This window comes from Falco punctatus (assembly GCF_963210335.1).
Source record: "Falco punctatus genome assembly, chromosome: 1".
Lineage (NCBI taxonomy): Eukaryota > Metazoa > Chordata > Aves > Falconiformes > Falconidae > Falco > Falco punctatus.
This window is the reverse complement of record NC_137580.1, coordinates 81,201,274-81,223,974: the sequence shown is the minus strand read 5'-3', so window position 1 is coordinate 81,223,974 and position 22,701 is coordinate 81,201,274. Positions and strand designations below refer to the sequence as shown.

Here is a 22,701-nt window from a genome sequence, read left to right as displayed (position 1 = left end):
CTGCCTTGACTTCAGTAAGGCTGTCAACACTCTCTGACATAACATGTTTATAGACAAGCTGATGACGTATGGGCTGGATAAGCAGGCAGTAAGGTGGATTGAAAACTGGCTGAACAGCCAGGCCCGGAGGATGGTGATCAGTGGCTCTGTTCAGCAGTGCCTAGTGACAGACCAGAGGCAATGGGCCTGAAACAGAGGACATTCCCTCTGGTCATCAGGAAACACTTTTTTACTGTGAAGGTGACTGAGCACTGGCACAGGCTGCCCAGCCAGGCTCTGGCATCCTCATCTATGGAGGTAAACAAAACCCATTTGTACATGGTCCTGGACAACCAAATCTAGGTGGTCATGCTTGAGCATAGTGGGTGGACTACCTGGCCTCCAGAAGTTCCTTCTAATCTCAACCATTCTTACTCTGTGAACAACAGCATATTATCCATAGAATATAAACCTTCTCTCTTCAAGTAAAGCTCTCAGAGAAGCTGTTTTTATCTCCAAGCTATGAATTATTGTATGTTTCTAAAACATATCTATTTGCAATCATATTTACTATGCTGTAGTTACTGTTAGCTTTCCACTTATTTTACTCCAGTGTTATAACAGAGATAACATTATCAAATGTCAATCCTTTAGGCATCTTGAAAACAAAACAACTGATTTCACTAATCTCTTAAGAGACACTGGACTCTGAAAAAGCCTTTTTACTTTGTAAATGTTTCAACACTAACACATTAAGTGATGTATTGTTTTTACTAATCCATTAAGCAAGATCCAAGTAACCTTTCATACATACTTCACACGGATGTCCTGATTTGGTATAATAAACTATTAGATAGACCTGTTAAACTATATTTGATTTATATACACACTGTTAGAAAAGCAATGAATGTAAGAGTAACTTGGAACGGTTGTACTTTTACAAGTTTGGAGAAGATTGGGAGATATGCAGGTGAAAACATTTCTGTCAGTGCCTGAGTAAGGAAAAGAATAGGAAACTCAGCCTTCCTGCTCTGTTTGGCAGCAGCCATCTGCCTGGCATTATCCGGGCAATGAGTACGCTCTTATGTCTGAGCCAGGCAGGGCAGCATGGGAAGGAGGACCATGGGGTCCAAGAGTTATGGACCACAACTGAGAGTTGTGGTAATGTGGTGTTAGTCTGCATGGGAGTATGAGACAAGAGCTGAGGCAAATTTCATGGGCTGAGGAGCAGATAGAGGGCATAGATACATGGAATCTAAATCTTATTCATTCTGTTATTTGGAATAGCCTGTGGTAGGAAATTTCTGACAATGATCAGTTTTTAGGCCAAGCTATAGTACATGTGTTTGCCAATGTTTGTGTTTTGGGCATTTTAATTATTATTTTTTAAAATAAAGCTATCAATTATTTGAATAGTAAAATCCAGTTTAACATGGTTTCTATGTTAGAGAGAGAACTTGTCAGTGAAGGTGCTGACAGTAAAAATTATTCTTTTGCAACTCTGAAGCCAGCTGAATTTGAAAGAGTTCTGATTGCTCTAATATAGAATCAGAATCATTTAGGTTGGAAAAGACCTTTGAGATCATCAAGTCCAACTGTTAACCCAGGACTGCCAAGTCCATCACTAAACCATGTTGCTAAGCACCGCATCTACACATTTTGTAAATACCTCCAGGGATGGTGACTCAACCACTTCCCTGGGCAGCCTGTTCCAATGTTTGATCACCCTTTCAGTGAGGAGGTTTTTCCTAATATCTAATCTAAACCTCCCCTGGTGTAATTTAAGGCCATTTCCTCTTGTGCTGTTGCTAGTTATCTGTGAGAAGAGACTGTCCTGGTTTCAGCTGGGAAGGAGTTAATTTTCTTCTTAGTAGCTAGTACAGTGCTGTGTTTTGGCTCTGATGTGAGAACAATGATGATAACACTGATGCTTTTAGTTGTTGCTGGGTGATGTTTATACCAAGTCAGTTGTTGCTGGGTAATGTTTATACCAATTCAAGGACTCTGCAGTTTCTCAGGCCCTGCCAGGGAGAGGGCTGGAGGGGCACAAGGAATTTGGAGAGGACCCAGCCAGGACAGCTGATGCAAACTGGCTGAAGAGGTATTCCATACCATGGGATGTCATGCTTGGTATGTAAACCTGAGGAGGTTAGCGGGAACCTGCTGATCATTGCTCAGGGGACTGGCTGGGCATCAGTCAGCAGGTGGTGAGCAGTTGTGCTGTGTATCACTTGTTTTCTTCCCCCTCCACCCCTTATAACTGTCACTGTCATTATTGTTATTATTGTTCTTTCTTTTTTATTCTATTTCAATTTAATTCAGTTGAACTTCTATTTCACTTTCCAGCAACGCTGAGTCAGAGCTGCCACTTGCCAGGGTCTCACTGCTTCCTGCTCGCGGGGCGGGCAGCTGGGGCACCCTCTTTCTCTCTGCCTGCCCTTGCTTCTTGGTTTTGCTGGTTCACAGAACGCTCCCCACAGTCTTTTGGCATGATCCCCCACTTCAGAGCACCTCTGCCTGATAGTAGGCCTCAGAGACTTCCAACTACTTTGCTTACTTGTCATAAAAAAAGCTACATATGAAGAGTCTTTCTGATGAATACATACGCAATACTACTAGCTCCATAATAAGGACATGTGGAATTCATGAATTTTTTGCTAAAAATTGGTGCCAGCCTTGTCACACTGGATATTGCTATCTGATTTCTAGCATGGGTTTCTTAGAAATATAACACTGTACAGTGACTATGATTGCAGCTAGGAAAAAAAAAACCCAACAACCCAGAGCCAAATGAAAACTCTCCGCTCAGAAAGTGTATTTTTACATGATTTCTTAAACCGTTTCCCCTCTCCAACTTGTGTTTTTAGTTCAGGGTAGCAGAGACCAAGTTCTGACAACTTTAAAAATCTCACTGAAGGCCTCTACCCACCCTGACCCAGTCTGAAAGCTATACTGATCTTTCAGTGCTCTCTGAAAGAGGATGCCTGCTCTGCTAGCAGCAGTATTTAATTAGTCCTCAAACTACTCTGCTGCTGTGCCCTAGTAGTTACCCAGCATTCAAGAGCAGATAGGACAGCTTTAATTAGACAGAAGCTGAGATAAACATATTCTCTGTGCAGTGGTTATTTAGAAAAAACTTATATATGGTACTGTTTCCAGAACAACAGGAAACTTACTGTAAGATAAATTCCAAGTGAGCCTGGGTTTAAGAAGCTCTGCCTCTGTTTCCTTTCAGTTTTGTGTTTGCAACTCTTTCCACTCACCGTCTCTATTCCCATTGCAAGCAGTCAATGTTGCAATCACAGAAATGGCGATCATGCAGACCTGTTGTAGGTATGGTTCAGGATTAAGCAATCCCTCTCCCCACCTTCCTGTCTTCCCACGCCTACGCATTGCAGTCACTTGTCATACTGAAGGGTAAACTAAGCTGCAGCATAGATCCAGCTTAGTAACATAAACCTAACAATAAAGAAGGGATTTGAATGAGGGAATTGGTCCAATTCATCACCTGGTTACACAAACACTTGTTCTGGTGTAAAGGGCAGAGGTTAATGGGACAAATGAGTGAATGACAAGGGATGGGAATGCACAGTGTGTAGGCTGGCATGGCCGCGTGAAGATACTAGGCAAACTGCACCCTAAGTTTGTATTAAGGAAAATACTTGTAAATCCATCAATGTTAGCTCTGACTTGCTATACGGTCTGCTGTTTTGGGTGGACACCATTGTGTCAGCAGCTGGTTTTGCCACATTAAAAGACTTGATTAGACTTTTTGTAGAGCCTGGAGTGCTAACTGCTTTACATGAGTCAGTGCTTGTCTTTTGATATAAGCTTTGCACCTGACAAATGCTATTGCCTTTCCATATAGAACCACCTTTCATGCACACTATACTGTAGAAGCTGTTAGCTCTGTCCAAGAAACATACTAATAACGGAAGTACACATTTTCTAGTAAATTCTATAACCACGTGCAGTGGTTCACGGTGTGGGTCTTCTGATTCCAAAGGCTCATAGTTCCGTGATTTTTTATTTCTTCACCTGGAAACTATGTGGAAGAAATGGATTGCTGCAGGACGACACCCAAGGAATGAAGAGTTATGCCCTTGAGTCTGCAGAACTGTATTCAGGAAAATGAAGTGGTCAAGATGCTGTTTGAAGAATATGCTAAGCAATATCATAAGCCCTGGTATTTCGGCTTTCTCCAGATATATTCTGGTATGCCAGTAGGTTCAGCCTGTCTTGCTTAAACCACTGTGGGGTACTTTTACCAGCAATTACTGTGCTGGACCACTGTGAACTCCAATTTTCAGCTCACTTTCAAAGTTTTAACTTAGAGGGAATTGCCTTGATTTAGCTAAGCTTGACCTATGAAATCATATATGACTCAGCCTGTCTCCCTTGGAAAGTGCTAAGAGACTATGATATATGATACTAATAAAATGAGAGAGCCTATTTCTAAGTATGAATTTATTTACTATGCTCAATGAGGCTGGTTTGAGTCACATATTTAAGTTTGATCAGCAGTATTTTCTTGAAAGAGAGAAATAATAACTAAAATTTGAAATGTGAATATTCTTTTGGCTGAGTTTCAGTCCAGTCCCTAAGATATAGATGTGCACATTATATTAATACCCAACACTGAGATCTTTTAACTGACTGTATTAGCAAATAATTGCAGGGGCATATATCTGGATTACACATTACAGCTTTTGCATGTAAATGTGTAATAAATGCATACAAATCCATCATTAGGTGGATTGGAAAGATTGCTTTGAATAGAAAGTAACTGAAATAAAAATCTAGAAGTTTTTAGAATACTGTTACTTCTTAACTTTCCAGAAGTTTCACAGTAAAATAGAACTTGACTTTGATGCAAAGCATTTTGTCACATACTTGAAAACACATTTCTAAAAAGAACTCATTATAGCCTGGTATTTTGACTAATGTCCTTTTTCTCAGTAAGTTCTTGTTCATAAGATGAATAAAGGGTTCAAAATGGAATCCCTGTTTGGATTCAGTATGAGTTTTGCCAGACAAAAGAGTAGTAGAAGTTGTTAATTTTGCTTTATGTCCCATGCTTATTGGTATTGTGTTAACATTAAAATACTCCCAGGTGTTCTCCTTTTCTTCTGTGGAGTTTATTCCATTGTTTTCCTTCTGTTCTGTTCTTCTTTTTAAAATACTTTCCTTGCCTTTTGAGTGATCTTACTGGCTCTCTCACATAAAACATACAAAGAATGTGATGGCCAATTTTCTAAAATTTAAGATAGGCTTTATGACAGTCATATAGTTATTTATGCAGATACCTGCGTCTGACTTATACCACGTATGAAATAAACCAGCACAATATTAACATAACTTTTTTAAAGAAGAAATTTATCAGTATTTACCTGAAGGAATTTAGCTTTTTGCAGTGTCAGGGCTTTGGGTTCTTTGTTGTTATTCTGTTCTTTCTTTATTTAAGAGTACTTACAGCATCTACAGGGTCCATTTAAGTTTTATACTGTGGTCAGCAGGTATACTGGGAAAGCTAACCCAGAAACACTAAAGGCTTTATTTTCAGAGACACAATAAACACTTACACACCTAACTCTCATTAAAAGGCAGTATCTTGGGCATTTGAAATTCTTTTTGCTACGTAAACATAATAGCGATGAAGATAAAGAAGTAGAAAGTAACCTCTCCTGTGTCATTAGAAAAGGTCTTGGAATCCATGTTTATCCCTGTTAGTCTGTAGCCTTGAACTATTCTGACTACCGTAATTATGATAGCTTAATGAAGCCAAATGACAAATGGAGGCCATCCAAAGGATAATCACCCAGCTGCCTTTCCCTGAGACCTTCCCTGTGCTTGTTGCATTAGTATTAACATGTGGCATAACGCATACTGTCACGACCACAGAGAACCATTGTAAAATAAGCCAGCATGAACTGCAATCAAACTTCAATTTCTTAAGCAAATGTTAGACACTGAAAACCTTGTTTAGGTGCCACGTATGTCTGTAGAAGCATAAATAACCTCTTGACAACTCAAAATGGTACAGCTTTTCTAGTAAGAGGTGCGGTGGGGTTTACCTCCAGCTCTGTACCTTGCCTGTCTTTGGGACAGTCCCATTTGTGCTGCAAATATGTCCCAGATAATTTAGGTAACAGTGGCTACATTACATGTCTTTTGTGACCTGGGGGATTAAGACAACCGGCCTACAAACTCTGTCAATACACAAACCAGCCGATCCATTTCTTATACCTACGCTGTCTGTTCCTCACTATACCCTCCCCCTGAACTCTTCAAATAGAAATAGAACCTCCTTTATGTTTCAGATAATGGTAACTGGATGTAGGATCAGCACAACTGTCATCACTAGCCATTCAAATCAACATCTTTGGTACTTCCATGCTGATCCCTTCTGGCAACTTTATAGAATTGCTTTGAAATTATAATTTGTGATAACTGGGAGTTCTAAATGTAATACTAGGTTACATTTAATGAACTCAGTATTAAATATCAAGGCTTGCCTATGGAGTCTACAAAAATCCATAGGAAAACAGACTTCATTGCAATATGAGACGTGGATTCTTTACCTTGTTGAACATTAATGTTGTTTCTCCATATGAGCTGTGCTCCACAATGCATCCCACCTCTTTTTGTGTCCTAATCATTTCAGGAAACTGGCTCAGAATTTTTTTACTCCCTTTCACTGACAGTTAAGGCATAGCCCTGCAGATTTCCGGCTTCAGGGTTTTGGAAGAAAACCCTGAAGGAGCTGCCCTTCTCTAGAAAAAACTGGAAAGGATGAATCCTCTGGGAAAGATAAGAGATAATTTCTTATGCTGTAAGAACTGCTTAAAAGACTAGCTTTTAATTGTTTCTCATAGGTTTGACTATCTTGCAGATTTTTTAAATTTTTTGTTTGTTTGTTTGTGAGGGGCCTGGTCATCATGTAAGTGTACGTATTCCCAGAGCACTGCTAGTAGCCATGTTGGCAGGATGCTGTTCTTGAATTAATCATCTCAGCTTGGTTAGAAACAGTTCAAATCTATCTGAGATAAGGCACTGTGATATTTATACATATGTTTCTATGTTGCAGCACTGACAAAACCCACATTAGAGATCTGAAAGTCAGCATGAATAATTCCAAGCAACCTGTAACATAAGGCACAAGCTAATATTCTTAATACTGTGAAGACCAAAGAAACCATTGTAGTGGGTACTGGATAATACAAGTGGTTTTCTTACAGCCTAGTAAGTAAATGTAATTATAGCTCTGAAACCTTGCCAGCCTATCTAATAGTCCAGGTGGTACAATGTGAGAAGTGAGCCTTCAAGGTATGATGGAGGTAACAGGTGACAACTGGAAGTGTCAAGATGGGAGCTCTCTCTGTACAGAGGCGATTTATGCTGTCTTGATCTGATGGACAAAACAGTTCTCCAAGAGACAGGGTATCCACACAGGCAGCCTGCCCTTGAAGTAGTAGCTCTTTTAGAAAAGCTTTCCCCATTAACCTGGTGTTAATGAAGCTTTGTAGCTGGAAGAAATACTTTTATATCCAAGATGAGTAAGGTCAATCTGCCAGGGTAAGCGCTGAACCCATAAAGTCCCATTATGACAATTCTATGCAAAATAAGGCAAAAATTCAGAAGTCAGTGAAGGTGGCTATCAATAAGAAATTGTATAAGAAATGGTAGAACAATGAGGATAAGAAGAAAAGTGGCTTTGGTAACAAACTATCTGATTTAGTGCCAATGTCCTTTTTGACTGTGGGTTAGAGAGAGAAACATTTGCAGCTGTCTCCCTGAAGGCACTGAATTGCTAACAGAGGCAACAGAGCTTGCAAATCCTTTGAGAAAGATCAACTGTGGTGAATAGATGAGGAAAATGTGTAACAGCTTCATTGGACATTGAAATTGTTGTTGAAATAATAACCTTTTTTTTTTCAGGATCAAACAAAAAATTAGGGAAATACATGGTTTGAACTGTCTGAGAATTCCAGTTTTGGATTTTGTTAGGGAAAAAAAAAAAAGAAGAAACTAAATGAAAATATTTTTATACTCTTCAGGGTTATTTAATCTTTTAAAACATATTTTTCTCAATCTTGATAAAATTTTAATGAAAAATGCTGTTTGAAAACATGAAAATTACATTGTTTTTAAATGTTCAAAATGAGTTGGTTTAGCTTTTCTCAAATAAAATATTATATTTTGATAAAATCAGGAAATCAAGCACTAAGTGGCATTTAAAATCCTCTCCTCCCCCAGAAAAAACATATTGGTTGAATGAAGCCAAATGTTGTGTATAACATTGTTCCAAATAGATGACATTTCTGGTGGTTTTCTTATGTTATAAACATGCACTGATAGCACTAATCCAGTTCTTACCCACTCTCATAACACCCTCAATGTCCCATGCAACTTCACAATAAATTACAACCCTTTTAGTGTAAAGGAAAGTAATTTGTCTTCTTTCATATTTCTTCTTCATGAATTACCCTGCATTCCATATTTGTGGGTACTAAAATATTACTGTATTATTATAGAGATTGTTTGTGAAATATAAAACTTTAAATAGCTGGGTATCCTATTAGCATCCAATATCACCTAATGATGGCACAGAACTATAAAGTCCCATTACGGCAATTCTATGCAGAATGGGACAGGAGAATTACAAAAGGTGGCAGAATGTCTGTACTGTTACTTTTAATCTCCTCTTCCTAAACAAGGTGGTAACTCAAGAAGAAAAGAGCATAACCAGAGGCACTCCAAAGGAGAAATAGTAGAGAAGCTTGGGAGCATGACTTTTAGACCATGTCTATCTTAGAACCTGTAACAATGTTTATTGCTTAAAAAAAATAAATTTGCAAATTGCCTAAGATCAATATGATTTCAGAAAATCAGAAAGAAATTGTGATATATCTTCATTTTCCAAATGTTTCTAAAAATCTTTAAAAAATAAATTAAAAGTAAAGTAAGTCATAAATCCCTTGCAAATGACAGATCTCTTTTCAGTAAGGTAACTCTTATCTTCATATATTTTTCCACAGTAATTCTCATCACATGTGCAGTTCACACTTTTTCTGTGATTTTTCACAAAAAATCCAAAATACAGTATCTACTGTACTTCTGTGGTACTGTGTATTAGAATGTTTATACAAGGAAGAATAAGCTGAGAGATGTGTGGGTGATAGCTTTGTTATTATAGAAAGACTAAGCTTGAGAAATAAGCTCCAGTCACTATGGCAATGAACTTAAACTTGCTATGTGCCATTGTAAGGTTTTTAAAATTCAATCTTTCTTTCTTTCTTTCTTTCCTTCTTTCCTTCTTTCCTTCTTTCTTTCCTTCCTCCTTTCCTCCTTTCTTTCTCTTTCTTACCTGCCTCCCTTCCTTTCTTAAATGTAATATACAAACAATGAAGAACAAGCTTATTTACAGCCCAATTCTGCAAAACACATCAAGCTTAAGCCATAGATCCCATGGTGCTAGAAAATGAAGGAAAACTGAGACAGAAGGGGCAAGAAAGGAAAAAAAAAAAAAAAAGAGGAAGAAATGAGAGACGATACCTGTATAATATTTTATCAGTCTCTCCTGACAATAGTTTTGTTAGCTTCAGCTGTATATGCTTTAAGTTAATTTTATTCAACACATACTTAACATCTAATTTTACTTCAAAGTTCGGCATTCAGAAATGAAATGCACTTTTCTACTCATTGCTTAGTTTCAGGCATGCAACTGAACATTATAATTCATTCACCAAAAGCTACCATTCCCGTTGGGACTGCTCACAGGATTATTAGTAAGCTTTCAACTGTTTAATGAAGTATTTAGTTGTATGCAAGCAACTGACAGGATGTAGGAAAAAAATGCATGTTCTATCTTTAAACCTGAGCTGTAACAATAATAAATTCTTTGTGGAACAAGGGTTTCAATCACTAGTCAGTAAAATAAGGGTGACTAGATGATTTTATATATTCTCTACATACACATGTACAAGTGTGTGTGTTTATATATCCACACATACACACACAACCTCATAGTCTTTGTTTTCTTCTAGTCTAATAACCATGGCTGCATAACCCTGTAATGCTATGCTGTGTACAGAAATAATACTTTTAAATGCCCACTGATTGGTTACATTGCCATAATAAAAACTTCTGAAGAACAATTTTCAAACTGTAATGATTATTTTCATAACATCACTTACTCTTTTTGGAAACTGAATGAACTGCAGACCCAGGGCTACTGCATCTCATTTAATCTTGACCATGCCTGTTGCTATCATTTAGATTTGTTTAATAACAGTGAAAAAGATTCCTAAATAACAGTACAAGATTCCTATAAATACAGTTTCCCAAGCTGTTGTGCTTTCCTCTGAGCTCTTTTGGGGGGATACAATACTAGAAGAGACCACCTGGGATATTGATTCAAGTCCTCTGCCACAGCGGAGTTGTTCTTTAGTCTACATGTGGGCCTACATCAACGGATGTAAGAACAAATTTCTGTGGCTGTTATAAATTGAACAGTTTAGTCAAAAGTGCTAGAATTAATCAAAAGGAACTAAAAGAGAACAAATTGCTTTTGTATTACCAATAATTTAATTTCTCTTTGTTAGCTTAAGACAAAAAATTAGATTAAGCACTATAAGCATTTTAGTTCATGCCAACAAGTGACAGAAGTTCTCAATTTTATGATACTGGAAGTTCTTGCTCAATTTTTTGAAGAGAGAGAGAGAACCAGGCTATGCTGAATGTGTGTGTGTGTGTGTGGAATGAAATGTAACAGATTGGACAAAATATGAACTTTTCAGTCTATTCCTGAAATTCTGATGCTGGCAAATGGTCAATTATCTTCGTTCCAAATGCAGCTTGAACAACATTTTGTAAGATCATGCTCTCTAATAAAATATAAGAAGTACTAATCACATTGCTGGTAAGCTGCTGGAAGACATTCAGGTGCCATAATAACGCTATAATCAGCACTCAAGAAGAACAGGTATACATGTGTAACATAATTTAATTCAGGAAAGTACATATTTTTATAGCATTACTTTCTGGTTAGACTTAAAAGATTATTTATACAATCAGAACTGTCAGCTAGTAAAATAAATAAATGTAACTGGTCCTTCACCTCCTTAGTTTCCCTGGCTACTGTGTGTTCAGTGTGTCAGTAAGGAGAGCTAATATCTGTATGTCAGTTTTTCTTCCTCTTTTCTCCTTTATTTGTAGACCCACACAGAATCTTTTCCTTTTTTTCTGTGAAACTATAGGTTTCATTATACTGACAGATGCCATTAGAGAACAAGGAAGCTGATAGCTGAGTGTGGTGAAAATAATTGCTTATGAGTCCATCAGGCCCATTTAGGGGAATAATTGTGTTTTCTCTGTTTATCAGTGCAGAATTCAGATGGGAAATATTCAGATACTCCTTGATTTTTTTAACTGAAAAGAAATGATTGATCTGATTATGAACAGAAGGAACTTTCCCAAAGTTAACCACCCAAAATCAATATTTTGCCCTGGTTTTGACAGAATGACACACTGTTTTTTAAAGTCTAAATAAAATAGCCATTGCTTTTCTTTCAAGGTTGATATTTCCATTTATTATTCTGTACCATAATCATATAGATAATTTCCTCACAAATCGTTTACTACTTAAACATACACACCCACCCACAAAAGCCTCTGAATGGAAAGCAACAAGAAGTTCATGACAGATACATGGGAAGTAGTAAATTGATAGCTGATCAGAGTTTAAAGAGAAGTTAAGATTTTGATCTAATAATGCATACCTTTTCTGTTTTCCCTAATTAATTTTCATTTAACATAAATTCCAATTAGAGTATTCAAGTAGTAAATTCAAAATCTTACATTTTTTAATTAATGGATTTATTAACATTCAGTTAGGAAAGGGTAGGAAAGTATACTCCCAATAATTTAATATAAAACCCCCCAAAACCCCAGCTCTTTCACAGGGATTCCTTCCTACTTTAAGTTACAACTTTTCTGAAAGCTTGAATAACTTATAGGAAAGAGCAAAGCTGAATTTATGAAGGTAACATAACTGTCTTACCTACTTCCATCATAAATAGATTGCATTTATCTTAGCTGTCCTCTCTTTGATTAAATTTCCTATTTGGAATTGTTATTATCCTTAATTATTTTCTATTTGAAGTATAGATCTTTCAAGTCATTCTGACAGGCATGCAACTCACTGAGGTGCCTGATTACTTTTTATACTGGAAGATACTGCTTGAAAAACATGTGCTTTCTAAACGTGGACTGATTCATACATAAGGAAACATCTTGACAAGATTATTTTTCAGAATGCAGCACAAGGTATGTAAATGGTATGAGATCCAAGGGTTATGGAAGTGAAATCCCTGAGCACCCAACAATCTCCTGTTAGTCCTGTAGGAAAAAGCCTTCTATATTAGGACTGAGACTAAGTACTAGGTGTTTCAGAAAAAAGGGTAAGGATTTTATGCGCTGAGACTGTGTTTTGCATGACCACCCCAGCTGGGCCTGCAACCAACGCAGCTGAAGAGCCCACCAGACAACAATCCAAGGCAGTCTGAATAGAAACTACGTGGGAAGTATTATCCTTTGTATGTGCCTGTTCTATGAATGAAAACGAGAGTTCAGGTCCAGGACAGAAATATTTTTCAAGCATTTAGTTCATTTAACTCTATTCACTGTTCCTGTTATCACTGAAAACCAGCCACTTCCCATTCAAAGTAAATGCTACAATAAATCTCGGTACCACCCCCTTCCTTTGCTGTTTGGAATAATTGGTTATAACAGCACAGCAAAATTAAAAGATGTAGTACATGCAGCCTTTTCTGTCATGCCTGTAGGCTAACATCAGAGAGGGCTGAGGTGCAAAATACATCAGCCCAAAAGCGGAGTTAAGCACAGGTTATTTATACCTCTGACAGATTTTTTTTTCTCATTCCCACATATGGAAGGGGCAAAAGGACCCAAAGAAGAGTGGGTCCAGAGCAATACAGGTTAGCCTGGGAAAGGCAGTGTATCTCTGGAAAAGAGCAGGCAGCCTTGACACAGATGCATCAGGTTCTTGTATTCTCTTGCAAAGAATCTTTAGTTCAAATCTCAGTCTTGTGTAATACCAAGAAAAATAAGTCTTAGTGATAATCGCTAGGAACACACTCCAGGTTATCTTTTACTCCAGCATGACCTAAATATCTTGTTAAACAGTATGTGTTTGTGGAATTATATGAAACTCCTGATAACTTGCTTAAGAAAAGAAAAAAAGTTTTTGTTCTCTAAGCCTGTTCCCTTCTCATCACTAAACATCTTTGCACATTTGGTTTCTCATTAGAGTTTCTAGCATCCTAGTGGAAGTAAATGTCATAAGATTGTTTTTCACGCTAAGTTAATATGCTGGTTTTGCAGACTGAAGGATGTTTTCTCAGCAGGGAAATAATTATTCTTAAAACAATGGATTTTTCTTAATGACATCTAAATCTTCATACAATACCCAGGGCTTCAAGCCAAACCATCCACAGCATGATTCTGCCTCTGTTCCGTCAGTGATTGTGTTAGTAACTATGCATTGACAATGATCTTCATTTTACTTACAGGTGTATAATTAGATACATCCAAGAGCTAGCACAATTAGTGTGTTGAAATAAACCCTTCCAGACACCTGTACCATACCCAGCACCAAGACATGCCAGTTCTAATAAATTCTCAAGATATTCTCACTATATTTTCACAAATTACAGTGTAACACTGTAACACTGCAGACTTTTGGTAGAATGAAAAGCTGCACAATTTTGTTGAATTTGTGAATAAAGGCTACATTAGTTTCCCCATTCAATAACTTTTTTTTCCTCAAAATAAGCAGTTTCAGTATCAGAATGGCTGTTATAAACTTTCCTTGATTTAATTCCTCACCTCCACCCCTGCCCCACCCAATCTATCTTTACTGAGGTTTTAAGCAACTGCAAATGCACTAGTAAGGACATGAGGCTAACCCTACATCAGTCTCACTTCGGGAAGCCTGTTTTTTTGGGATGTGCTGATCTTCAGCAACTTGGTTCAAACCAAATTTGACCTGCATCAGTAGTTCAAACTACGCTGCTGAAAACTTTGCAGTCTCGGATAACCAGCAGAATTGCACAAGTCTGTACCACTGGTGTGTGGGCCGTTCAGGCTGTGTGTGAGCCATGGCATCACTGCCTGGTAAGACTTGTGATGCAAGCCCTAGTGAACATGGCATTTTTCAGGTAGGAAAGTCATGTGGTGCTCTTACCTGTCATGCCTGCAGTTGTGAAGCTCACTGTGGATTAAGGCAGCGCCATCATCTGCATCTCTTTGACTCAAGAAGCTGTGCTGTATGCCAGGAGATAAAACAAGTCAGAAAAATGCTATCTGACATTATAATTCTAGAAAATATACAACACGTAATAAATAGGGACTTTCAGTGAATTCTTCCCAACCTTTATAAATGCAAATAAATAACAGAAGTCTGTAATACAAGTTAGCATTTTCTGTATAGAAGCTACTTCTGATCTCAGTCTTGCCTCATTTTAGCTTTTGGATGCTTCAACACCATTAACCAAAATGAAGTTGTGGTTTAATTCCAGCCAGCAACTAAGCACCACACAGCTGTTCACTCACCCACCACCCACCCCCCCCAACCCGCACCCCACCCCCACCACCCACCCCACCCACCCCACCCACCCCCCTGCTGCCAGTGGGGTGGGGAGGAGAATCAGAAAAAGGTAAGCCCTGTGCGTTGAGATAACAGTTTAATAATCAAAATAAAGTAAATGTGATACTAATACTGATACTGATAGTGAAACAGATCAAGGTCTTATAAAGATCAGTCAGGATGAGTTTGGTACAATGCTCTGGGTGATGCTCAGTTTGTGTTGAGAAAGGAATGTACTTGGAATAACTAAAAAAGGTTCCACTGATGGTGTTAAAGGAATGTACCACTGACAATGTTAAAGTAAAGGAATGTACTCGGAATAATTAGAAAAGATAAGGTGGGCACCTGAAGGAGATAAGGAGACCATGAGTCAGGAAATCATTGAACAAACCAAGCTGAAAGGTTTACTCCACCTAGATCCCACCTATTGTGAATGGAATGATTGGGTGTCAAAATCAAATTAATATGTATGTAAAGATGATGTAACTTCTCATGAAAACTGTATAAATTACCTGACTTTTCACTGAAAACTTTGGAGCTAGTTTGTCCGGTGCGAACCGGCCAGCTCCCCAACGTTGCACGAAAACGTTTAAGCACCTTTGCTGCTTAAAGACAAAATTGGTCTCTGGGCAGTTACTCTGTGCCGTTTTGGCATCAATACTAATACTAATACTAATACTAATACTAATACTAATACTAATACTTGTAATGAAAAGGGAGATAGCAAAAAGAGAAAAATAAAACTCAAGGAAAAAAAGACAAAAACAAAAAACCCCAAGTGATGCACAGTACAATTGCTCACCACCTGCTGACTGACACCCTGAGCAGCATTCCCTCCCTGGCCAGATCCCCCCAGTTTATATACTGAGCATGACATTGTATGATATGGAATATCCCTTTGGCCAGTTTGGGTCAGCTGTCCTGGCTGTGTCCTCTCCCAACTTATTGTGCTCCTCCAGCTTTCTTGCTGGCAGGGCATGAGAAGATGAAAAGTCCTTGATTTAGCATAAACACCACTTACGAACAACTGAAAATATCAGTGTGTTACTGTCATGAATAAGTGGTTTAGGTTAAGTTGCTTAAAGAATAAAGAGTTGCCATCAAAGGTATGAGCAAAATAGTTTTTACAGGAATTTGTGGGAGTGTGACTTCACAGAGGTTGGTGGCAAGCTTCAGTCTTACTACATAGATAAATCACACAAAGAAGAATCAAATTAAAATTAATCTGGAATGATTTACACATAGATTAAAAATGTCAAAGGGGAAGGAAGACTTTCCCATTGAGCTATGAACTTCAGAGTGAACCCTGTTGTTTTCTAAACTCTTAATAGAGCTTAGGTGCGGCTAGATCCAGTCTTAGTCTCAGACTTGGTCAATGATTTATGTCTAAAGGAAATAAGGAATATTCACAGTTTAAGGCTGATCATAGGGTTTTACCAGCACTTAATCATTGATTAATTTATCATCTGCAAACTGAAAAATTAAAGATAGTTTTTAATTGTTCTAAAATTTTACTTGATTTTTCTTATTCTACAGACTTCTGCTTTCTCCTTCACTCTCCACTTGTTTTCCAAAGAAAGCTCAGGGAACTGTAATTCTTTATGAAAAACATAGAATTTGCAAAACTCCTTTTATTTCAGACTGTATTTTCTGCTAAGTCTTTCCTAAAAGTGGGCCCTTTGTGTTGGGGCTTTTGCTGTATTGAATGATTATACTGAACTTTGAAGCAAGTGGAAAAATACTGAAGAAATAAGACGAGGGCACGATCAGAACAGTGGAATGAAGAGGGAGGAACAAATTGCAGGTGCTTGCACAAAAACAGGGCCAGCAGGACGCGATAAGAGGAGCTGGGAAACAACAGAAAAGAGCCTACGTGCCTGAAAAAGTAGAAACAGAAATCTTGCCAATAAACAATCGTTAACCAATCATATTATTATACGCCTGTAAAATAGCCAATCATATTATCACACGCTTATAGAGTGCCTTATAAAAGTTACTTGGTTTGTACAATAAACGGATCAGATCTTGAACTCTATGAGTATTTGAATCTGACTCCCGCTCGCCCAGAATGCCCGCAGCATCTGGTGACCCCGACGTGTGGATCGGTCGAAGAGTCAGGAAGATTCATTAAGGATCGTGTTACAAGCTGCGGAGCCGGCGAGGATCCTGCTGCCAGCGGAGAGAGAGCTGGGCGCCCGAAGAAAGGCGGAACGTGCACGGCTGACCGGTGAGTCAGGAAACTTAAGCAGGATGGGGATCACTGCATCAGCGGTGGAGAAAGAAATCGTAGACAGTTTAATGAAACTGGCAGAGAAAACTGAAACGTCAGTCTCACGGCAGGCAGTAATTGATCTGCTATGTTGGAGTCGCCGCCGTGGTTTCCTTGCTTCTACGCAAGATGTATATAATAATGAAACATGGAAGAAAGTGGGAGAGGACTTGTGGGAATCTGTGCAAGTCGGGACTAAGGGGGTAAAGACTTTGGCTCGCACGTATCGGGCTGTACGGGGTATGGTCGCGCAGTTACACGGCGAGGCGCAAGTCGCTGCAGCTGTTAAAGCTGCAGTGCGGCCTCCCGGCGATCCTACCGCTCAGTCGGAGGAAGAGCCAGAGGGGCAGCCTCCGTGCAAAACCCCCCCCCGATTATACATCTAAAGCTTATCCAGTAATGACTACTGCTGAACGAATAGCGTGGGGATTAGATGATGAATTACCACCCTGGTGTCCTGATAAGGAACAAACGGCAAGCGGCAGACAGACATTAATACCGGCAATTGCGAGTACTGGATGTAAAACTGCTGGGGTGGGAACGGCACAGCTCCACCAGCTCCTAAATAACAGACTGCATTTTTTTTTGAAGCATGTTTGTCTTTGCAAAGGTGAAAGTTGAGATCTGACTTCCTGACCAGTGTTAAAATGCACCATGGCCTCTGGCTACTTTAAGATGATTGTGTGACTTTGGACAAAACCTGATAGGAGCAATGCTGAAATCAAGTTGTACAAACCTGCAAGACCACCACATTCCAGGAAACGGACTGATAAGCTAATTAACATAGGAAGCGGGGTTTAGGTAACGAATATGTATAGGCGTTAATTGAATATCCATTTGTTTCATTGTATAAATGTGGGATGGTTCGTCACTTCGGGTATGCACGCTTGTGGAGGAGCGATCCCCCGTGCATCTGTGCGCAATTAACATACCTACTTTATAACTTTCGAGTTATAGAGTCAAATTCCGCACGTCAGTTTTGACGAGCCAGGCAGGAGGATTTCTGCTCGGCTGAGGGACCAGCTGCGGAGCGGACGCTCCTAGGCGCGCCCCGGGAGATTTTCTCGGAGGAGCCTCCTCTTCTCAGCTGTTCACCCGGGAGCAGAAGAGAACCCCTGGATCCGCGGATAAAACGGTATGTTTAGTAACGGGGCGGCTGGTGAGACGCACGGAGACGTCCGGCGCGCAGCGCAGTCCCCAGGAGGAGAAAAAAAAAAAAAAAAAAAAAAAAAAAAAAAGGGGGGGAAGCTAAAAACTTCCTTTAGGTTGTCTTAAGAATTGGGGAATTCCTAGAATGTAACAACTGAAATAGCGCTCTGTGTCTTGTTTGTTCTATGTGTTGTCTTGTTACATGTTCAAAACTTGGAGTTATGAAATGTATGTTGAAAAATAATAATATTCTGGTAATTCGTAGCAAATAGCGGAAAACTTAACACTCTGCTTAAGACCAGGAAAAATGTGGTTTTTTGTTTGTTGTTTGTTTTTTGGCAATTGTTCATTGAAATGCATGCTTTGTGAACTGTCAGTGTTCCTAAAAGTTGTACATAAGTGCACGGTACCGTATAACATACTGCTTGTGTGACTGAGGGCTGCCCGGAGAGTGTGAATGGTGTGATTGAGATGCGCATTTTGATTTTCAGTGTATAGCTTAATTATTTTGACTGAGTGTGAGTGCAAGAGTGCTTGAGACATGCGTTTGAGTGCAATATAAACAAGGAGCTCTATCCGTGTTTCCGACCTTGGGTGGCTAAGGCGACCGGAGAAAAAGTAATTAAAATTGTAAAATGGGAAATGGAAGGAGTAAGCCCTGTGAAAAATAGCCCTTGGGTTTCATAACACTCTCCTGCAATTAATGTTGTTTCTGAGGAAGAGGAAAAGGCAAAAATACATGCCAATGCTCTAGCAGTAGCTCTAAACAACAACAAGGTACAAGGCCTAGGGGACCGGGGTCCTAAGCCAAAATGTTATCAATGTGGACAGGAAGGTCACTTTAAACGTGACTGCAAAAAGAATCTAGGAGGAAAGTCTCTGTTGAAGGGAAATTGTTTGCGTTGTCAAAAATTTGGTCATAAAGCGGCCGATTGTCGCTCAAAATTTGGAAAAGATTGTACACCCCTCTTTGTTCCGGGAAACGGGAACAGCCGCGTTCTGAGGGACGCGGCCAAGAAATATCCCCAGAACCCAACAAATTTCATGGCTGCCTCGGCGAGCTGTATTCAGCCACCAGAGGAAGCGCAGGAGTCAATTTGGCCGTGGCAGAACCTGTAAATATCACTGATGAAAAGGTACATGTACTTCCTTCTACAGTTAGTGGTCCTTTGGGTTATGGTTTATCTGCACTCCTTATAGGACGCTCTTCTGCGTCAAAAAAGGGGATTTTTGTTCTTCCTGGTTGTATTGATGCCGATTATACCGGACCTATTGGAATTATGGTAAAAGTTTTTTCTCCACCTGTTCATATTCCAGCAGGAAGCACTATTGCACAGCTCATTCCATTCCAAGCTACTGTCCCTCAAAAAGGAGAAAAGGACAGGGGTCAAGGTGCATTTGGCTCAACGGGTATGCCTAACACTGCCTTTTGTCAACTTATTGGTGCCGAGCGGCCAAAATGTAATGTTAAGATATCTGGTCCACAAGGTGTAAATCTTCCTAATGTTTCAATGATGATTGATACTGGTGCTGATGTTACTGTTCTTCCTTTTTCAGTTTGGCCTACCATGTGGGAATTAGATAGTGCGGGTTCAACCATTTCAGGCATTGGGGGAAGTCGTCTGACACAGGTCAGTAAAAACTTCATTCTTTTCACGGATCAAGAAGGACATCAAGCATGGGTAAAACCCTATGTCCTACACACATCCTTGTCCTTGTTAGGTAGAGATGTACTTTCCCAATGGGGAATGAGAATCTCTACAGATTTTTGATTGGGGCCATTGATAGCAGCTCTCGCCCAACCTTAAAATTAAAATGGAAATCAGAAACTCCCGTATGGGTTGATCAATGGCCCTTACCTCAAGAGAAGCTGCAACACATTCAAGAATTAGTCCAAGAACAATTGGATTTAGGCCACATCAGACCTTCTGTTAGCCCATGGAATACACCCATTTTTACAATTCAAAAGAAATCAGGAAAATGGAGATTATTACATGATTTAAGAGCAATAAATGAAAAAAATCGTTGACATGGGTGCCCTTCAGCCTGGACTGCCTTCTCCCACTATGTTACCACAAAATTGGGACCTATTAATTATTGATTTAAAAGATTGTTTTTTCACTATTCCTCTGCATGAGGATGATTGTGAAAAATTTGCATTTACAGTACCAGCTATAAACCGTGCCGCTCCAGCAAAAAGGTATGAGTGGGTTGTACTACCTCAGGGTATGAAAAACTCCCCAACAATATGTCAGTGGTTTGTGGATTTAGCTCTACAATCTTGGAGAGAGAATAATCCTAACCTTATTACCTATCATTATATGGATGATCTCTTAATAGCCAGCCCTCACACACTAGCCCCTGAAAAAGAACAGGAACTTATACAGAGTCTGCATACCTTTGGATTGGTTATAGCAAAAGAAAAGGTACAAAAACTAGCGCCCTGGAATTATCTTGGTCTGCGCATCTCAGAAACAAGAATCCAGCCACAAAAAATTATTAGTGTCCCAAATATAAAAAACGTCAACGATGTCCAGAAACTAGTCGGAGACATTCAATGGTTAAGAACTTTCTGTGGAATTACCAATATGGATTTGGCTCCTTTATTGGCATTAACTTCCTTAGTATTGGAGGAAAAATCTTTACAGCAACAAAATCCTATAAAAAATGCACTTACGGTTTTTACCGACGCTAGTAGCAAAACTCAAAAGTGTGGCTATGCCTATAGGGATGACAGGAACAATTGGATTTCTCATATAGAACAAATGGAAGGTTCAGTTCAAATTTTAGAATTAAAAGCAGTGTTAATGGTGTTTCAGGAATTTCGCAATGTCCCTCTTAATGTTGTAAGTGATTCTAAATATGTTGTTGGAATAGTTTCGCGTCTTTCGCGTTCCCTTTTAGGGTCTTTTACGAATGACAGACTTATGGCCCTAGTTATTCAGATGTGGAATGAAATAAATTTTAGACAATTTCCTTGGTGGATTACGCATATCAGAAGTCATCTGGATTTACCTGGTGTCTTATCAGAAGGTAATGCTTATATAGACACTCAGGTGGCATCCCCAGTATTACAAAATTCTCCTCTAAAACAAGCAACAGAGTCACATGCCTTTTTTCACCAATCTGCCCGGTCTCGCCAAAAACAGTTTGGTCTGTCTCGTCAAGACGCTAGGACTGTCATAGCGGCCTGTCCTGATTGTGCCAGGTTAACACCTCTTCAACAGGAAGGTACAAATCCTAGAGGCTTACAACCTCGACAAATCTGGCAAACTGATGTTACAGAATTCACCCCATTTGGAGTACTTAAATATGTCCATGTCACAATTGATACCTGCTCGAAAGCTATTTGGGCGACTGCTCATAAATCTACCAATGCTGTTGCCTGTATTCAGCATTGGACGTCAGCCATGGCTGTGCTGGGCCGCCCAGATATGGTAAAAACAGATAATGCCCCTGCATATCTTAGTGCCAGAATAAAGACCTTTTTGCTGCAATGGCAGGTGAAGCACGTTACCGGAATTCCGAATAATTCTGGTGGTCAGGCAATTATTGAACATGCCCATCAATCATTGAAACATTACCTGTCTGTTTTTCTAAAAGAGGGGGAGAGGAGTCCTCATGTAATAGTGGCAAAAGCATGCTATGTACTGAACTGGTTGAATCCCAGAACGGAATGTACTGAACAGCCGATTTTCTATCACTTTTCTAACAATCCCAACGATTTTTCGAATCGTGACATAGCTGTCCAGGTATTTGACCCTGTCTCAAATTGTTGGTCAGGACCTCATAATTTATTAACGTGGGGTCGGGGTTATGCATGTATCTCCACAGGGGCAGTGACCAAGTGGATTCCGGCAAAATGGGTTCGCCCGTGGATTGAAAACCGACCCACTGAAAAGAAAAAGCAGGGTGACTACGACAGGATTGACTCCTAAATGAATAGGAGGGATCAGTGGGCTCAGTGGGCACAGCATCGAGAAAGGTTATTCCGACCGCCACGACCAAATGAAGAAAAGCGGCTTGTAGATACGTTAACATACATTATTCTGCCCATCTTGCAGCAGTTACCTCGGGAGATACAATATCAATTACCCTCCGGTGAATTGTCTTTGTTACACTGTGACCGTATCGTGCGTGCGTTGCAGGATCTTTTTGGGCAAGGACCGATAGAAACAGAAAATTCTTGTCCTATATGTGCTACTTCTTGTAATTCAACAGTTACTCTATATTGTGGATATTGTAAAAGGGTTGGAGCATATAGGCGGAAGGTTTTCCTACGTTTCAGTTCCGGCGGTTTTTCCCTTCTTACTGGGACACATGCCCCTACTTTTCAGGTATAAATGAGGCCTTACAATCTTATGAAGCCTTCGGACAGATATTTTTAGCAGAACATCGAAACGAACTCATCTTCTGGGTTCGCATTATCAGAAAAAGTTTTGAATCTCATATAATACAACATTATTGTAAATGTGAACGATGGCATTATTTTTAGGAATAGGCCTAATGAATATTGCTTTTGCTTCTGCTTTGCATAATATATTGTTGTTTGTTATTCTTTTGTTACTTTTAGTGCCTTGTCTTTTACAATGTTTCCAAAGCTGTATCAATGCTGTATTTAAAAAGAAAGGGGGAG

At 39.3% G+C, this 22,701-nt stretch overlaps 1 protein-coding gene across 1 annotated transcript; it reads left to right on the top strand.

Annotated features, from left to right (window-relative positions):
- Positions 1–16,897: 16,897 nt before the first annotated feature.
- LOC308069109 (uncharacterized protein) lies at positions 16,898–22,501 on the top strand (the record flags this gene model as incomplete). The annotated part of the gene is made up of 4 exons (XM_080400868.1): positions 16,898–17,271; positions 18,991–19,475; positions 19,623–19,696; positions 21,900–22,501. 4 exons carry the CDS (start codon positions 16,898–16,900, stop codon positions 21,906–21,908), a joined length of 942 nt encoding a protein of 313 aa, XP_080256994.1. The 3' UTR covers positions 21,909–22,501.
- Positions 22,502–22,701: the final 200 nt, after the last annotated feature.